This window comes from Martes martes (assembly GCF_963455335.1).
Source record: "Martes martes genome assembly, chromosome: 16".
Taxonomy (NCBI): Eukaryota; Metazoa; Chordata; class Mammalia; order Carnivora; family Mustelidae; genus Martes; species Martes martes.
This window is the reverse complement of record NC_137904.1, coordinates 193,299-206,731: the sequence shown is the minus strand read 5'-3', so window position 1 is coordinate 206,731 and position 13,433 is coordinate 193,299. Positions and strand designations below refer to the sequence as shown.

General features: G+C 62.2%; 1 protein-coding gene across 3 annotated transcripts; it reads right to left on the bottom strand.

The window, feature by feature from the left end:
- Positions 1 to 3,699: 3,699 nt before the first annotated feature.
- Positions 3,700 to 13,055, bottom strand: CYB5D2 (cytochrome b5 domain containing 2). 3 transcript variants are annotated; one of them, XM_080827137.1, is made up of 5 exons: positions 12,718 to 13,055; positions 8,501 to 8,641; positions 5,714 to 5,900; positions 5,112 to 5,246; positions 4,327 to 4,436 (listed from the first exon to the last, which is right to left on the bottom strand). In XM_080827137.1, the coding sequence occupies exons 1-4, from the start codon at positions 12,965 to 12,967 to the stop codon at positions 5,117 to 5,119; spliced, it is 708 nt and encodes a 235-aa protein (XP_080683263.1). In that variant the 5' UTR covers positions 12,968 to 13,055; the 3' UTR covers positions 4,327 to 4,436; positions 5,112 to 5,116. The 3 variants fall into 3 exon arrangements, with proteins under 3 accessions (XP_080683262.1, XP_080683264.1, XP_080683263.1); XM_080827136.1 differs by lacking the exon at positions 5,112 to 5,246 and having other exon boundaries at positions 3,700 to 4,436; XM_080827138.1 differs by lacking the exons at positions 5,112 to 5,246; positions 8,501 to 8,641 and having other exon boundaries at positions 3,713 to 4,436.
- Positions 13,056 to 13,433: the final 378 nt, after the last annotated feature.

Below are 13,433 nucleotides of genomic sequence, written 5' to 3'. Positions count from 1 at the left end.
CTCGCGTGTGCGTGTGCCTGCTGCACCGCGTCCGCTCAGCCGGCCTCCTGCCCGGTGCCAGGCCCGCTGCACGGCGACCTCTGCCTCTGCCCGCGTGCGCGCCCACGGCCTCACCTAACTGGCTGCGACCCCCGGCGTGGGGACTGGCCACCCAACTTAAGTGCCTACACTCGGGACTTTCCGGTTCTGGTGATCTGGGGCGGCGTCTGGGCAGATGATGGGGCAGAACGAGTGCCGCGTCCCCTCCGCGGCCTGCGCAGTGTCCGCCCGCCACACACGCTCCGGCAGCGGGGTCCCTGCGCCCGCTGGCCCTCTACCTCAGCCCCAAGTCACTGTGGCCATGCCCGCGCGGAGGCCAGCGGCCCAGCTGGTCAGCCACTGCTACGCGCGCACCCCTGCCTGGCCCGCCGCCCGGGACCGTGTCGGCCTGGTCCTTAGGCGCAAAGTGGGGGTGCGCCTCAGGAGGGGCCGCATGAGGCTTAGACCCGAGGGGCGCAGCGGGCCCCCAGGTGACAGTGGTACCGCACAGGGCAGTGGGACGTGGTCCCGACGGGCACCGAAGGTCTTCCGGGACCGGGACTGCTCCCCTCGGGACGGGCCCCTCTGCGGGGGCGGGGGCTGGGAAGCCGCGTTGTCGTCATCATCTAATGCAGCTGTGGTGAGGAGCCGGTGCTTGACCACGTGCAGACCGGACACCGAGTCACGCACAGCCTCAAAGACCTTCCCCGCAAGATCGCCGCCTGCGCGCGTCCTTCGGTGGCACCAACCCCGCGCCGATCTGCCGCAGTCGGCAGACGGGGCTTCGTCGCGGGGAGACCTGACCTGGCACCCGCTCGACTTCGTGGCCGGTCCTCTTGTGGCAGAGGCGTGCGACTGCCTGTTGCCACGACAGCTGTGTGACGGCGGGGGAGGGGGGTCGCAGGGCAGGAGCAGGAGGCGCACGCTCGGCGGGATCCCTCGGGCTTCCGGCCACGCAGGGCGGTGCTCCGTGCGGGACGGTGGCGTTGTGCTGGGACCAGGAAGGCGCGGATCGGTGGCATTCCCTTGGAGTCCGTGTCATGGAATGTATTTTTCAAATACCGATATCTGCATTTTCTGTAACCATTCCTTACAATAAAATGAGGTAAAATTGTGCATTTAAAGTGGAAACTTCAGCAAGACATTTGTAGTTACTTTTTAATGCAGAAATACCAATAAGCATTAAAAACAGATTTTTAACTCCTGACATGTGAACCCACTTTTTGAGTAGCTCACTCTCTAGGAATGTTGGAATTTCCAGCTCTTTTCAGAAGCACGTTGGTGGCCACGGTCCCGAAGTAGCTGGGCTAGGCGTGAGCAACCAGCCACCCGGATGTGCCCGGGGTCGACGTCAGCCCGACCCCCCACGGTCCCGGCCCCAGGCAGGGTTGTGCAGGTCCTGGTCTAGTGGGCGGACTCGGAGAACACTAGGGGAACTTCGGGGACTTGCAGACCAGAGCTGAGGGGCTCACAGAGCCCCTGAACAGATCCTACGCCTCTCGCTGCACCCCGGGCCCTCGCGCGTGCTGGGGCTTCCGTCTTCCAGCTTGTCCCCGTGGCGTTCAGACCCGCCGTGGAGACGGAGCGCGTTCTCTGCTGGCTTCTCGCGCGGCTGCCGGGCACGGTTAAGCGCCTCCAGGGACGAGCCCGCGTAACCCTCACAGCCGCCCTGGAGGGAAAAGCTAGTTGGAAGGTGTGAGAACCTGCGAGAACCGGGCCGGCACAGACCCCGGTGCTGCCCAGAGCGGGGAGAGCGCTGGCTCTCTGTCCTGCTGTTGCTGATGCACTGACAGTACTGGCAAGTTCCCGGACTTCTGGGCCTCAGCGCCTGCATCCGTGGACTGGGAGCGGTGACCACAGCCCTTCCTGGCTCTCAGTTCCCCCGGGGGAGGTCATCAGAAATGGGTGACGCGCCCTCCTCTGATGCAAGGACACAAGGTCCCCTCCACTGGGAGCTGATGGGGGCTCTGGTGGGGGCAGAGGGTTTGCTTCATCTTGCTCTGAGGGGCACCACGGATTTCTGGACAGACAGGGTCCCGCCTGTGTGTGGGGTCTTCAGGTCCCAGAGCTAAACAGGTCGGGGTGGGCAGTGGTCTGGAATGGCTCCCTCTGACCCCAGGCGCTCCACTTCTGGGGGGTAGCCCTGCTCCAGAGGGCGGGACGCAGGCATGGGGGAACCGCTCAGCTCCGCTGCGCACCTTCTCTGGACCCTCCCAGGCCCGGCAGACAGGTTGAAGGAGACTAGACGAAGCCCCCTGCTCAGGATCATCTCCCTCACAAGCCATCTTCCCGCCAGAGCTGCCGTGGGGGCCTGCCGCCGCCACCGACCTCTGCCCAGGGGCCTCTTCTTCCTCGCAGCGAGCCCGCTGCCCCATACGAGGAGCGCTTCAAGGTCGAGTCCGCGGCGGTGGCCAAGAGGAAGCCTGCAGTTGGGGCAGCAGGTGCCTGGGGCCCTCCCTGGCCACACTGGGCTGGGATGATGGGGGGGGGGTCCTCGTTCTGCTCATTTCCATTTCCAGTTTGTCTTGGGAGAGCCTGAACTTCTCTGGGCCAGCCCCCACACGGGCCCTTGTGCCCCCCCCCCCCGCCCGAGGATGGCCTCTGGGGCTCCAGCGGGACTCCTGCTGCCCACTGTACCCTCCACGAGGTGAGCCTCCGCACCCCCCCACCGGCACCCAGGGGCCTGCAGGGACAGAGTGGTATGGAAGGATGCACACAGCACTGAGTCGGGGCAAGAACCTGGAACACGAGGCCCCCCTCCAGTGCTCGGTGCTGCCCATCTGTGCACTTACCCCGGGCTGGGTACCGGGGGTACGGGACACCAAGCTGGGGAGCCCTCGGTCCCTGTGCAGGGAGAGCGGCCGATGGGAAACTCAGGATGTCATCTCAGATCAAGGCTGCCACAGACACAAAACCCAGCTGGCAGGTCAGGGTGCACAGGTGGTGGGAGGTCAGTGAAGGTATGTGTGTGGGGGGGGACACCCCCCGGCCGTCCAGGGCAGGCGCAGAGGGCAGTGTGGGAGGGAGGACACGGACACTCGCCGCATCCAGGCAAGAAAGGGCAGCTGGGAGCTGGGGAGACTGCTGGGGTCCTCACGTGGTGTGACAAGGGGTATACGGCCACGGAGACATCACCAGGTGACCAAATTCTAGGAACGTGGGGTCAGGGTGCCTGGGAGTGCTCCAGAGAGCCACCAACCTGACGCAGCTGAAGTGGGAGTGAGAAGACCCGGGGGTGCGCTCATGGGCCCAGAGGGGCGCCTGGAGGAAGAACGGGATCAGGCAAGAGCCAAGGGAGGGTTTCTCGGAGGTCCTCAAGCGTGGCCAGTCCGGGACCGGCGTGGCCGAGGGGTGAGGAGGGCAGAAGCCAGCCTGCCACACGGCGGGCGGGGGCCGAGGGGCGTGGGCCGCGAGCACACACCGGAGTTCCGGGTCCAGTGGTGGCCGGAGGCGCATCAGAGTCGGAGGAGCGTTTCCTTTGGGAGGGGAAGCGCGCGTTTGGCGCGTGGGGGGTGGGGGGAGAGCGGCAAGGTAGGAGGGGGTGGGGGCGCAGGCGAGGTCCCCGGTAAGCAGCTCCTCTGGGCGGTCGGGTCGGCACGGGGGTGATGGCCGGCTCGGCACGGGGGTGATGGCCGGCTCTGGGTGGGAGTGGCAGCGCCGCACCAAGACCACTTTCTCATCAAAGAGCAGGCTTCCCCAACGAAGCGTAAACGTTTAAGAGAAAGATCACCCTTGCTTCAGACTGTCGCTCGGGGGCGTCTGCGTCCGCCGCCCCCTCCGGGATCAGCCTGCCCCGTCTCGCCCACGTCTCCAACTAGACGTGGCTCGGCTCGGGGTGGAGGTAAGATCTGGGCTCGGATTAGCGGGGGGGGGGGGGGGGCCGGGGGGGGGACCCGGGGCTTCTCTGGACGCGTCTGCCCGTCTCTGAGGTGCAGGGGAGTGATGCTGCCCCTCCTTGGCCGGTGCCCCCAGGGCCCTGACTGGAGGGGGCCCGGCAGGCCCGGTAGTTTTGAGTGGGTCAGATCGGGGCGCGTGCCTGTCCGAGGGCTCTGAAGGACGGTGAGGGGGTCACAAGCAGGCTGACCGGGACGGGGCAGGTGGGCGCTCTCTGGCCTCAGGCACAGGAGGGTAAGCCCTCGGGGAGGGGGGCGGCCAGACCCAGGCAGGGTTCTCTGTGGCTTCCCGCCACCCGGGCACCGGCTCACGGCGGGAAGGAGCAGCTGACGGCCAGGGGCGGGCAGCCCGTGTACTCGCGCAGGCTGGGGTGGTCCAAGTCCCCACGGTTTGTGTGCGCGGGGAGGCCAGGTGCCGGGCCGCTGGGGGGTCCGGTCGTTCTCACGCACACACAGTGGGGCTCCTTGGCTCCTGGCTTGTACAGCTTCCGGGGGACCCCGACCCAGTCCCTGCTCACGCCTCCGCTGAGGACAGAACACAGAAGACGGCTTAGAAGCAGGAGCTCATGCGTCTCTGCGGGTGGCGAGCGGGGGAGGCCACCTGGCGGGTTCCCAAGGCGGGGGTCTGCGGCGTGCGGCCCCCGACTTCCTCCAGCGTCCCCTGCCGTGGGCAGATCCGCCACCCCGTCCCCGCGCTCCCGGGCCCTGCCCTGCGCCTGCCCAGGCCCCGCACTGCTAACACGCAGGGAAGGCTCGCCCCGCTGGCCTGCGAGCGGCACCCTAGTGCCTCTCGCCCTCCCTCTCTCCCCCTCCCTCCACACCCAGTCCCCATGCGAACTCGGGCCTCCTCTGTCGTTTCCACAGAGAGTTAAAACAGGCAGGGCTAAGGCAGAGGGATAGGGTGGGCTCACTGGGGCAGGGACAGCAGTGACGCCCGAGGGGGCCACCGAGCCTGGCAGACGGGCCCTCGGGTGGGCAGGCCAGGATCCCGGAGCCCCCTTTGTGGAGAGCAGGCCCTGTCTCTTCCGAACTGGAGAGGAGCTTTCCTCCCGACCCTTCGGGCCCTGCTCCCTGAGCTACGGTGGAGGAAAGGGGACGGATACAGGGCCTGGCCTGGGGACAGCCGGCAGCTCTGGCCGGTGGCTCGTCGCACAAGGGATCCGCCTCTAGGAGGGCAAGGGCGCCTCCGCACGGACGTACACCGCTTACACCTCAGGGAGGCGCTTCCCGGCCCCTCTCGGGGAGCGCTGGGCTCGCACTCGAGGCCCTTCAAGCTTGCTGTGTGGGCCAGGGGCCAGGGGTCCGTCTCCTGCACCAGTTACAGGGCCTGAGGGCCTGATGATGAGAGCAGAAAACACTGGTTTCTCCTTCAGCTCCCCAACAGGCCTGGACTCATCCCTGGGGCATCTGCCCTGACTGGGCTCTGCTCGCCGATCTCTGCGGGAAAAGGCTTCTCAGAGACACTCGGCAGTCGCCGTGTCTCTGGAACACGGCTCGGGGCATCGAGCCACGGCCAGCCCCGCCTCCTTGTCCCCGTGTGCCGCAGGCAGCCCCTATCTGTGTGGACCAGGAGCGACGGAGGCCTTGGCTGGGTCACCAGGCGGTTCAAGCAAACCACACACACACCCGGGTCCCCCCCCAACCTCCCCTGGTTGTCAGGGATCCCAGAAGCCTCAGACACCGAGGCACCGTTGAGACCCGCTCCCCAGAGCACCTGTGCTCTGCAAGAGCCCGCCTGGGTGGTTAGCCGGGCTACGGCGTCACCGAGCCGGACGGGACGAGCCGCACAGACGCCCGCGTACCTCTCCGGGGAGCACCAGAGCCGGCCGCCCCTGCTGGAGCTCCACTCGGCGTTGCACGGTGGGAACATCTGCTTCTCCTCCAGCGCCCGCCGGCCTGCCTCTGCGCCTCGGGAGATCATGGCCTCCACGCGGCTCAGTGCGGGGGTGGGCAGGCCGTCCTCTCCGTAGAACCTCCCTGTCACCCTTCCTGCGGGGACGGGAGAGCCGAGGTCGGGGTCGCGGAGGGAGGGACACAGCACCCCGCCCCCACGGTGAGGCCCAAGCTCCCAGGGTTTTGGGCTCGGGACTGAGAACCCTCGATGTCTGACAAGATCCCGCAGAGGTGGGCCTCCAGCTGCGGGCTCCCCCACGGGGGGCTGCCGACCCTTCCCACGTGCAGACGGCACTTTCCCGGGGGCAGAGCCACACGTGACTCCTTCCTCGGTGCTCCACGGTGCCAGAGGCACACGGGAGGTGTTCCATCGACACACAAGGGACCGGCTCCTTGCGTCCAGGGCTCCGCTCACCCACTGTCCACTCCGGCAGGCCTCTCTGGGCTGTCGGCTCTAAAGGGGCCACAAAGCGCCCCCACGACACTACTCAGTCCGTTTTATTTACACACAGCCCTGTCTGGAATTGTGTGGCCGGTTTACTTGTTTGTGAGTCTATCCCCCACCCCAGCGAGGCCCCAGCGGTCAAAACAGCCCAGTGCAGAGCACGCGTGTCCCGCGCTTGTTAGGCCACACGGGGGAGGGATCAGGGCGCCAGCCCCAGCCTGTAGCCCGAATCGGTCTCGCGGAAACCTCTCTCCCGGAGGATCTCTGTGCGCCTGGCGACAAAACCGTCGTGTTAGGTTTTAGCCATGAGACCCACAGAGGGGCAGGAGTCCTAGAGGCAACAGAGAAAGAGCTGGAGGAGCCGTGTTCTGAGACCACGGTCACCACTGGCGAGGGCTCCCAGCCAGCACCGTAGCCAGAACACAGAGACTCATCTGCCTCTCACGTGCCCGAGGCTGGGCCCCGGCTGCCGAGTCGCCCTCCCGCCCTGCCCGTCGTGTGTGCGCGGGTAGTAAGGCCTCCTCCCCTGACGGGCCTCTTCCAGGCCTGCGCGATCCTGCCCCCTCCCGCCTCCTGCAGAACGAGCCAACAGCTGCAGGACCCGCACTCGGCGCCTCCCGGGTCCGGTCCCCGTCCCTTATCCATGCAGGCATTCAAATACACGCCGACCCCGGTCCGGAGCCCTCCCCTGACCGCCCGCCTGCACGCACGCTAACCCCGGCCAACCCTGGCGGAGCTCCCCAAACGCCAGGATGACACGCCTGGTCGGGCCGCCTGTGCCCTCTCTCAGGGCTCTATTCCTACTCTTCATGTTCGGATTCCCTTTCCTTACTAACCTGGTAGTGTTTCAAGCAACCTCCCGGGAAAAAGGGAGAAGCCAGCCTCCTGGAGGTCCCCAGAGCGCCCAGTCCCTCCAGTGCACACGTGGCTGTAGCTACAGGAATGACGTGGGACAGCCGGCTGGAAACACAGAGACGGGTGTGCAGGCTGGGAGGACAGGCGCCAACCGAGTGTGTGCGCTGGGGGACTGCACACAGAGGACCGTGGAGGTTCTGGGCAGCTGGATGTGGAGGGAGCAGAGTAGCTGTACGAAGGCCAGGGTTCTCCGAGATGGAACCCAGGTGGTCAAGACACAGCAGCCGTCAGAGGCATTAGGGCTAGAGGAAGAGCATGCCCCGCGGAGACTGCGGGGCTGGTGAGGACACTGACGTCCCCCAGGAAGTCAGCTGCGGCCACCTGGCCTCCAGAGAGGGAAAAGGGCCCAACGGCCCAGTCTTTAGTGTTTACAAAGCACTCTCGTGTTTAGACGCTAACATATCTTCAGGACACTGACAGGTGTCTGCTTTGACCGCGACTCTGTCCTTGCTTGCTCCTTGCTGGTGACCCACGTAGTGCTGGGCACAACTGATTCAAGGAATGTTTGGGAGGCAGCTCCTTCGGGGTGGACGCAGACTTAAGGCTGGGCTCCTGACAGGGCTAAATAAAACAGCGTTTGTCAAACGCCCACAAGGGTAGGCTTCAAGCCTTCCTGACTGCGTGCAGAAGGCCGATGCCTGGGACCCAGCCAGGCTCCCGGAGCTGGTTGTCTGAGGTGCTCCAGGCAACCCCCGGCCTGGGGGCCACAGAGGCCAAAGCAAACAGCCGGGCCATCTTCTCCCAAGATCACGAGAGAGGGAAACAAGTGTCCCGGACACTGCCTAGTGTAGACTCACAGCCACACTAACAACCAGAGTTTAAGGGAAAAATGCGGATTTTTTAAAAAGATTTTTATTTATTTATTTGACAGAGAGATCACAAGTAGAAAGAGAGGCAGGCAGAGAGAGAGGAGGAAGCAGGCTCCCTGCCGAGCAGAGAGCCCGATGCGGGGCTTGATCCCAGGACCCTGAGATCATGACCTGAGCCGAAGGCAGAGGCTTCAACCCACTGAGCCACCCAGGCGCCCCAATTGTGTGGATTTTAACCTTGGTCCAATCTCCAAAGAACTCTAAGTCTTTTAAAGAACTGCAGAACGGGGCGCCTGGGTGGCTCAGTCGTTGAATATCTGCCTTTGGCTCAGGTCACGATCCCAGGGTCCTGGGATGGAGCCCGTATCGGGCTCCCTGCTCCACGGGAGGCCTGCTTCCTCCTTTCCTACTCCCCTGCTTGTGTTCCCTCTCCAGCTGTGTCTCTCTGCCAAATAAATACAATCCTTAAAAAAAAACTGCGGGACGGCTGAATGGAATCTATGGAAATGACCCGTGGGATTACCTACCGACGAATCTGTATTTCTTCTCGTAGAATGAAAGCCAATTTTGAAGGGTCAGCACCTCCGAAAACGACAAGTCAGCTATGTCGTCCACCAGGCCCGCTTCGGAGTAGTCCCCAGTCACAAACGCCCTGGACGCGTCTCGGCCTGCAGGTGACAGGTTTCCAAACAGATGACCTCGTTGGTCACAGGCACCGTACCAACTCAAGAGCCCCTCTTCTGAGAAACATGTGGGAGCCCGTACTCCCGATCTCCAAAAACAGCTACCCCCCTCGCTGGCGCAGATGCTCCTGGATCTGCAACACGCTGTGGCGCTGACCCCCGGCGTCGTGTCCTCTCGGCAGCATTCGGCACAGCGGATCGTGCCCTTCGGCTTCCACGACACGACGCTCCTGGCCTCCCCTCCCTCGTGGGCTTGTCTTCACCAGCTTTCGGGCTCGGTTCTTGCCCACCTCCTCTGCTCTAACTGCACACCCCCCCGCCCCCCCGCCGACAATCTCCTGTGGTTCCAAAACCACCTCTCGGCCAGCGGTCGCCAGGTTGGTATCTCCGGCTCAGAGTCCTGAGCTCCAGAGTGGTCGCCCGGTCGTCCAGTCAGCGTCACCTCGACGTTCCACAGACATCACACGTTCAGAATGTCCGCCCTCCGCTAATCAGCACCCCAGCCCCAGGAAACCTGCGTGTCTTCTAGAATTTCATAGCTCAGGAACGATCAACCAGATACTCAGTCCAGAAATGCAGTCTGCGACAGTGACACCTCCTTTAGCCCTCAAATCCCAGCAGTCCCCGAGTCCTTCAGTTTCCTAAGTAGCTGCATCCATCTGCCTTTCCGCATCTGCCGTGACGCAGGCCCAGCCCGCCACTGTCCCTCATCCAAACTACTAGAGAAAACCCTAGTGGCTCTCCGTACGCTCTTTCCATACAACACGGAGACTGGTATTTTAAACATGAACTGATGTCATTCTCTTGCTGAAAAATCCTCAGTGCCTTCGTCTGGTGCTGGAATGATGTCCAGATCCCTCAGCGGGCTACTCAGGGCCCTACGGCACTGGCCGGCAGCCTTGCCTTGCCACAAGTCAAGGGGGACTGAGTGTCCCCTGAAAAATGTCGATGTGCCATCTGGTGTGCCTTGAGCGTCCCTACTGAACTTCAACCCAGGGTCACTTGATAGAATGGAGCGCTCAGTCCAATCAGAAGTTCCAAATTGTCCCCATTTCAAAATGTCTAAGCATCTCAATATGTCCTACAGAAATGGGGCCCTTGAACGCTATGCAGCAAGGAGAACTCTTAAAATGATGGTGTCTAGAGCCAAGAACGATGACAGCCATTTACGGCCAATAGCCAAGAGCTAATACTGGCTTTGTCACTCGGCAAGCACTGGACAGGAGCGTGTGCGGCTAATGGCGGCACAGCGCTCACAGTGAGGTCCTGCCAAGGCACTGTCATCTGAACGATTACAGCAGAAATGCTAGCCAGTTCTTTTGGGCTGGAAAAAAAATGTATCTAGAATCTGTATTTTCATTAAAAAATATGTATTTTTTACAGTTAGGAAAATCTTTTATGTGCTTACTCAGATTTACATACCTAATAAAAAAGATATTCCCTGACAGCTGGAAAAATGGGTCAGTGATAATATTAACCACACGCTGTGCTCCTCTTCCTCTCCCTCCTCCACTCTTACGTTAGGGCCTCTGGTAACACCAGTATTTCTTTCTCGTAACACCTGTCACAAAAATAACTCATCGACTGTTGATGTAATAACTATCTAATGTCTGCCTTTTCTACCGGTCTGCAAGTTTTATCACGGCAGAGAACACACCGAACGCAGGACTGATTCCCCGGTGTCTGGCGGTGCCTCCTCTTTAGTAACTGTCAGTAAGCACCGGCTGAATGAAACCCATGCACTGACAGTCAGTTTTCAGTACGTCCATTCTCACTAATTACTTTCAGTAATTCAAACGGGGAAAGAATAGTGTTTCCAACCAATGGTGCTTGGAGAACTGGAGAGCGACATGCAAGAGAATGAAAATGGATCCCTACCTCACAACATACATAAAATTAACTCCAAACAGATCAATGACATGAATGTATGAGCTCAACCTGTAAAACCCTTAGAAGAAAACACAGGTGTAAATGTTTGTGCCCTTCGGTTAGGTGATGGTTTCTTAGCTAGGACACCAAAAACACAAGCTAACAAAGAAAAAAAATAAACTCAATCAAAATTTTTAAATTTTGTGCATTAAAGCACACTCTAAAGAAAGTGAAAAGACAACCTACGGCAGGAGAGAAAATATTCACAAACCACGGATCTGATCAAGGTCTAATATCCAGAGTATATAAAAAACTCTCACAGCTCAGTAATAAAAAGACAACCCAATTAAAAAGCGGAAAAGGATTTGAATAGACATCTCTTCTCGGAAGACGCACAAATGGTCAACAAGCACATCAAAAGATGCTCCAGGTCACAGTTACTAGGGAAATGCAAGTAATCAAAACCACAATGGGCTACCACACCAAACCCACTAAGCAATATAATCGAAAGGACGGCCAGTTTGGCAAGAATGTGGAGAAACTGGAACTCTACTACACTGATGGTGGGAGTACAGCCACTTTAGGAAGTAATTCGGCAGTGTCTCAAAAAGCGAAACACAAGAGTTGCTACATGAGAATTGAAAACACGGGTCCAAACAGAAATGTGCACACGGATGTTCACCGCAGTGTTTTCATAGCAGGCAAAAAACTGGCAACAACCCAAATGTCCAGCAAATGGTGATGAAATATACAAAACGTGGCATACGCATTCAACGGAACATGACCTGGCCGTAAAGCGAATGCTGGACCGACCGGTGACGATACAGCCCGGATGAACTCTGCAAACGCTGCGCTAAACGCAGGAAGCCAGACATGCGTGTAACTCTCCAAATGGCAGATCGTCACGTCAGAGGGAAGCATACAGTGGTTGCCAGGGGCTGGGGCTCGGGGCAGGGGTCAGAGGGACTGGACAGTGACTGGTGACAGATACAAGGTTTTTTTCAGGGGTGACAGAAACTCCTGGAATTAGATGGGGCTGATGTCTGCACAACCTTCTGACTACACGGAGACGTACGGAATTACATGCTTTAAAAGGGGGGGTTTTACGTTGTGTGAATTACACCTTAACAGACAATGATCCAGACACTGGCGGCTGGAATGCACCTCTCTGCCTCCCTGCTGGGCTCTGCGGGTGGCAGGAGTACGGTCTTCTGGACCCTCAGCACCTGGCCCAAGGCGGGCGGTGGCGGGGTCAGGGCGTGGATGCTGAGTGAACGACGGGCACAGACGAACTCGGCAGACGCTAGAGCGTGGTGCAAAGAGCAGCGACCCCGGGGAATGAAAGGGTTCACGCTCCCGCCTGTGCACCCTGCCACGCAGCTGCAACCGGCCCTCACGGGGCTGTGCGGGGGCCCACAGACCGCCGTCAGCCCGCAGGGGAGCGAGCCCTGACCCCAGGCCCAGCTCCAGGCTAGATCTCTGTGCCTCTCGGGGTCAGTTCCTTCCTTGCTGGGCCGTTTGAGGAGCCTGGCAACGTGGGCTGACCCGAATTCCTTCTCTGTCCAAGTTCTCCCTGGAGCCGGGGCCGTGCCTCTTATTTAGGGGACAGAGGCAGCTTCCCAACACCGGCCGCCACACCTGTCTGTTCCTTTTCAACCCCCACCCCGGCTGGTGGTCCTGGTCCAGAGCCTGTCAGGAATCAGCTCCGACGCCCGCGGCCGGAGGACACGGACAGGAGACCTTCCACCCACCAGCGCCCCCGGCCTGCCACGCGCGCAGCTTCTCGGATCTGAGCGCCTGCAAGGGCGACCAGCCCCCCCGGCTCCGGCCTCAGCATCTCCAGCGGACACCAGCGCGTCCGTCCTAAAGCAAGGACGAGGCCCACCCAGGGCACCGTTTTTGGGGAGACCCGGGGAGCGCTAAAGGAAGCTTGGGACAGGCACAGCCTCAGCCTCAAGAGACGACTGCGGTCGCGGGCGGGCCTCGGAGGGCGGGGACGCGGCGTCCTTCCCGGCGGCGCCCGAGCCCCGCGGGGCGGCACCGGCGGCAGGCGCGAGGCCCGTCTCTCCAGCCGACGTCGCGGAGGGCGCTCGGGAAAGGCAGGGCGGGGCGCGCCGGGCTGGCCAGAGACCCCGGAGGACCCGAGCCGCGGAGCGGGGCCCCCGTCAGCCCGAGGGCCTCCCCGCTGGTACCTGCGAAGCCGCTATAGTGGGCCCCAGGCTCGTAGTGCCTCCGGCCGGAGGACACGTCGTAGACGCGGCCCAGCAGCGCCAGGTAGAGGCCCGGGTCCCCGGGGCCGCCGCGGTAGCGGGCCAGCTCCTCGGGGACGAAGAGGCGAAGGCCCGCGCGGCCGCCCCACCAGCCCAGCCACCGGGCCGCCGCCGCCGCCGCCGCCGCCGCGGCCAGGCCCAGCAAGAGCCCACGCCCGCCGCGCCGCAGCATTCGCACGGCAGGCGGCCTCCGCGGCAGCCACGGCCAAGATGGCGGCGACGCAGGCGCGCCGTCCCCGGCGACGTCACCGGCGCGACGGCCTCGCGCCCCCGCCCGGGCCCCCCAGGGGACCACGGGGTACTGAAGGGACACCGGCTTGGGAGAAAGACCACTCTCCGGCTCCCGTCCCTGGCTTCGCTTTTTTTCAGCGTAGGGCGTGAACGTGGAGAGACACGGAGTCTGCGACCGGCGGAGGCCCGGCCACGCCGGTTCCCGCCCCCAACAAAGATGGCGGCACAGGAGGCGGCGGGATGACGTAGACGTTAGGACCGACTGGCCCTCTGGGAACTCGGGGTCCCACCCGCCGCCGCAGCCCTCCTCCCCTCGCTGTCTTACGGCATCTGCTTGAGTCCGCCTGACGGCACCTTTGCGACGGCAGTCCTCGCTTGACGGAGAGGAAGCCGGAAGTCGCCGCCGC

Coding starts and splice junctions, on each gene's coding strand:
- CYB5D2 (XM_080827136.1), bottom strand. CDS start 12,967: ATGCTGCGGCGCGGCGGGCGTGGGCTCTTGCTGGGCCTGGCCGCGGCG. Junction 5,901..8,500: donor GAAGAAATACAGATTCGTCG/GTAGGTAATCCC, acceptor CCGTCCCCGCAG/GAAGGGTGACAGGGAGGTTC. Junction 4,437..5,713: donor CTCTGGTGCTCCCCGGAGAG/GTACGCGGGCGT, acceptor TTCTGTCCTCAG/CGGAGGCGTGAGCAGGGACT.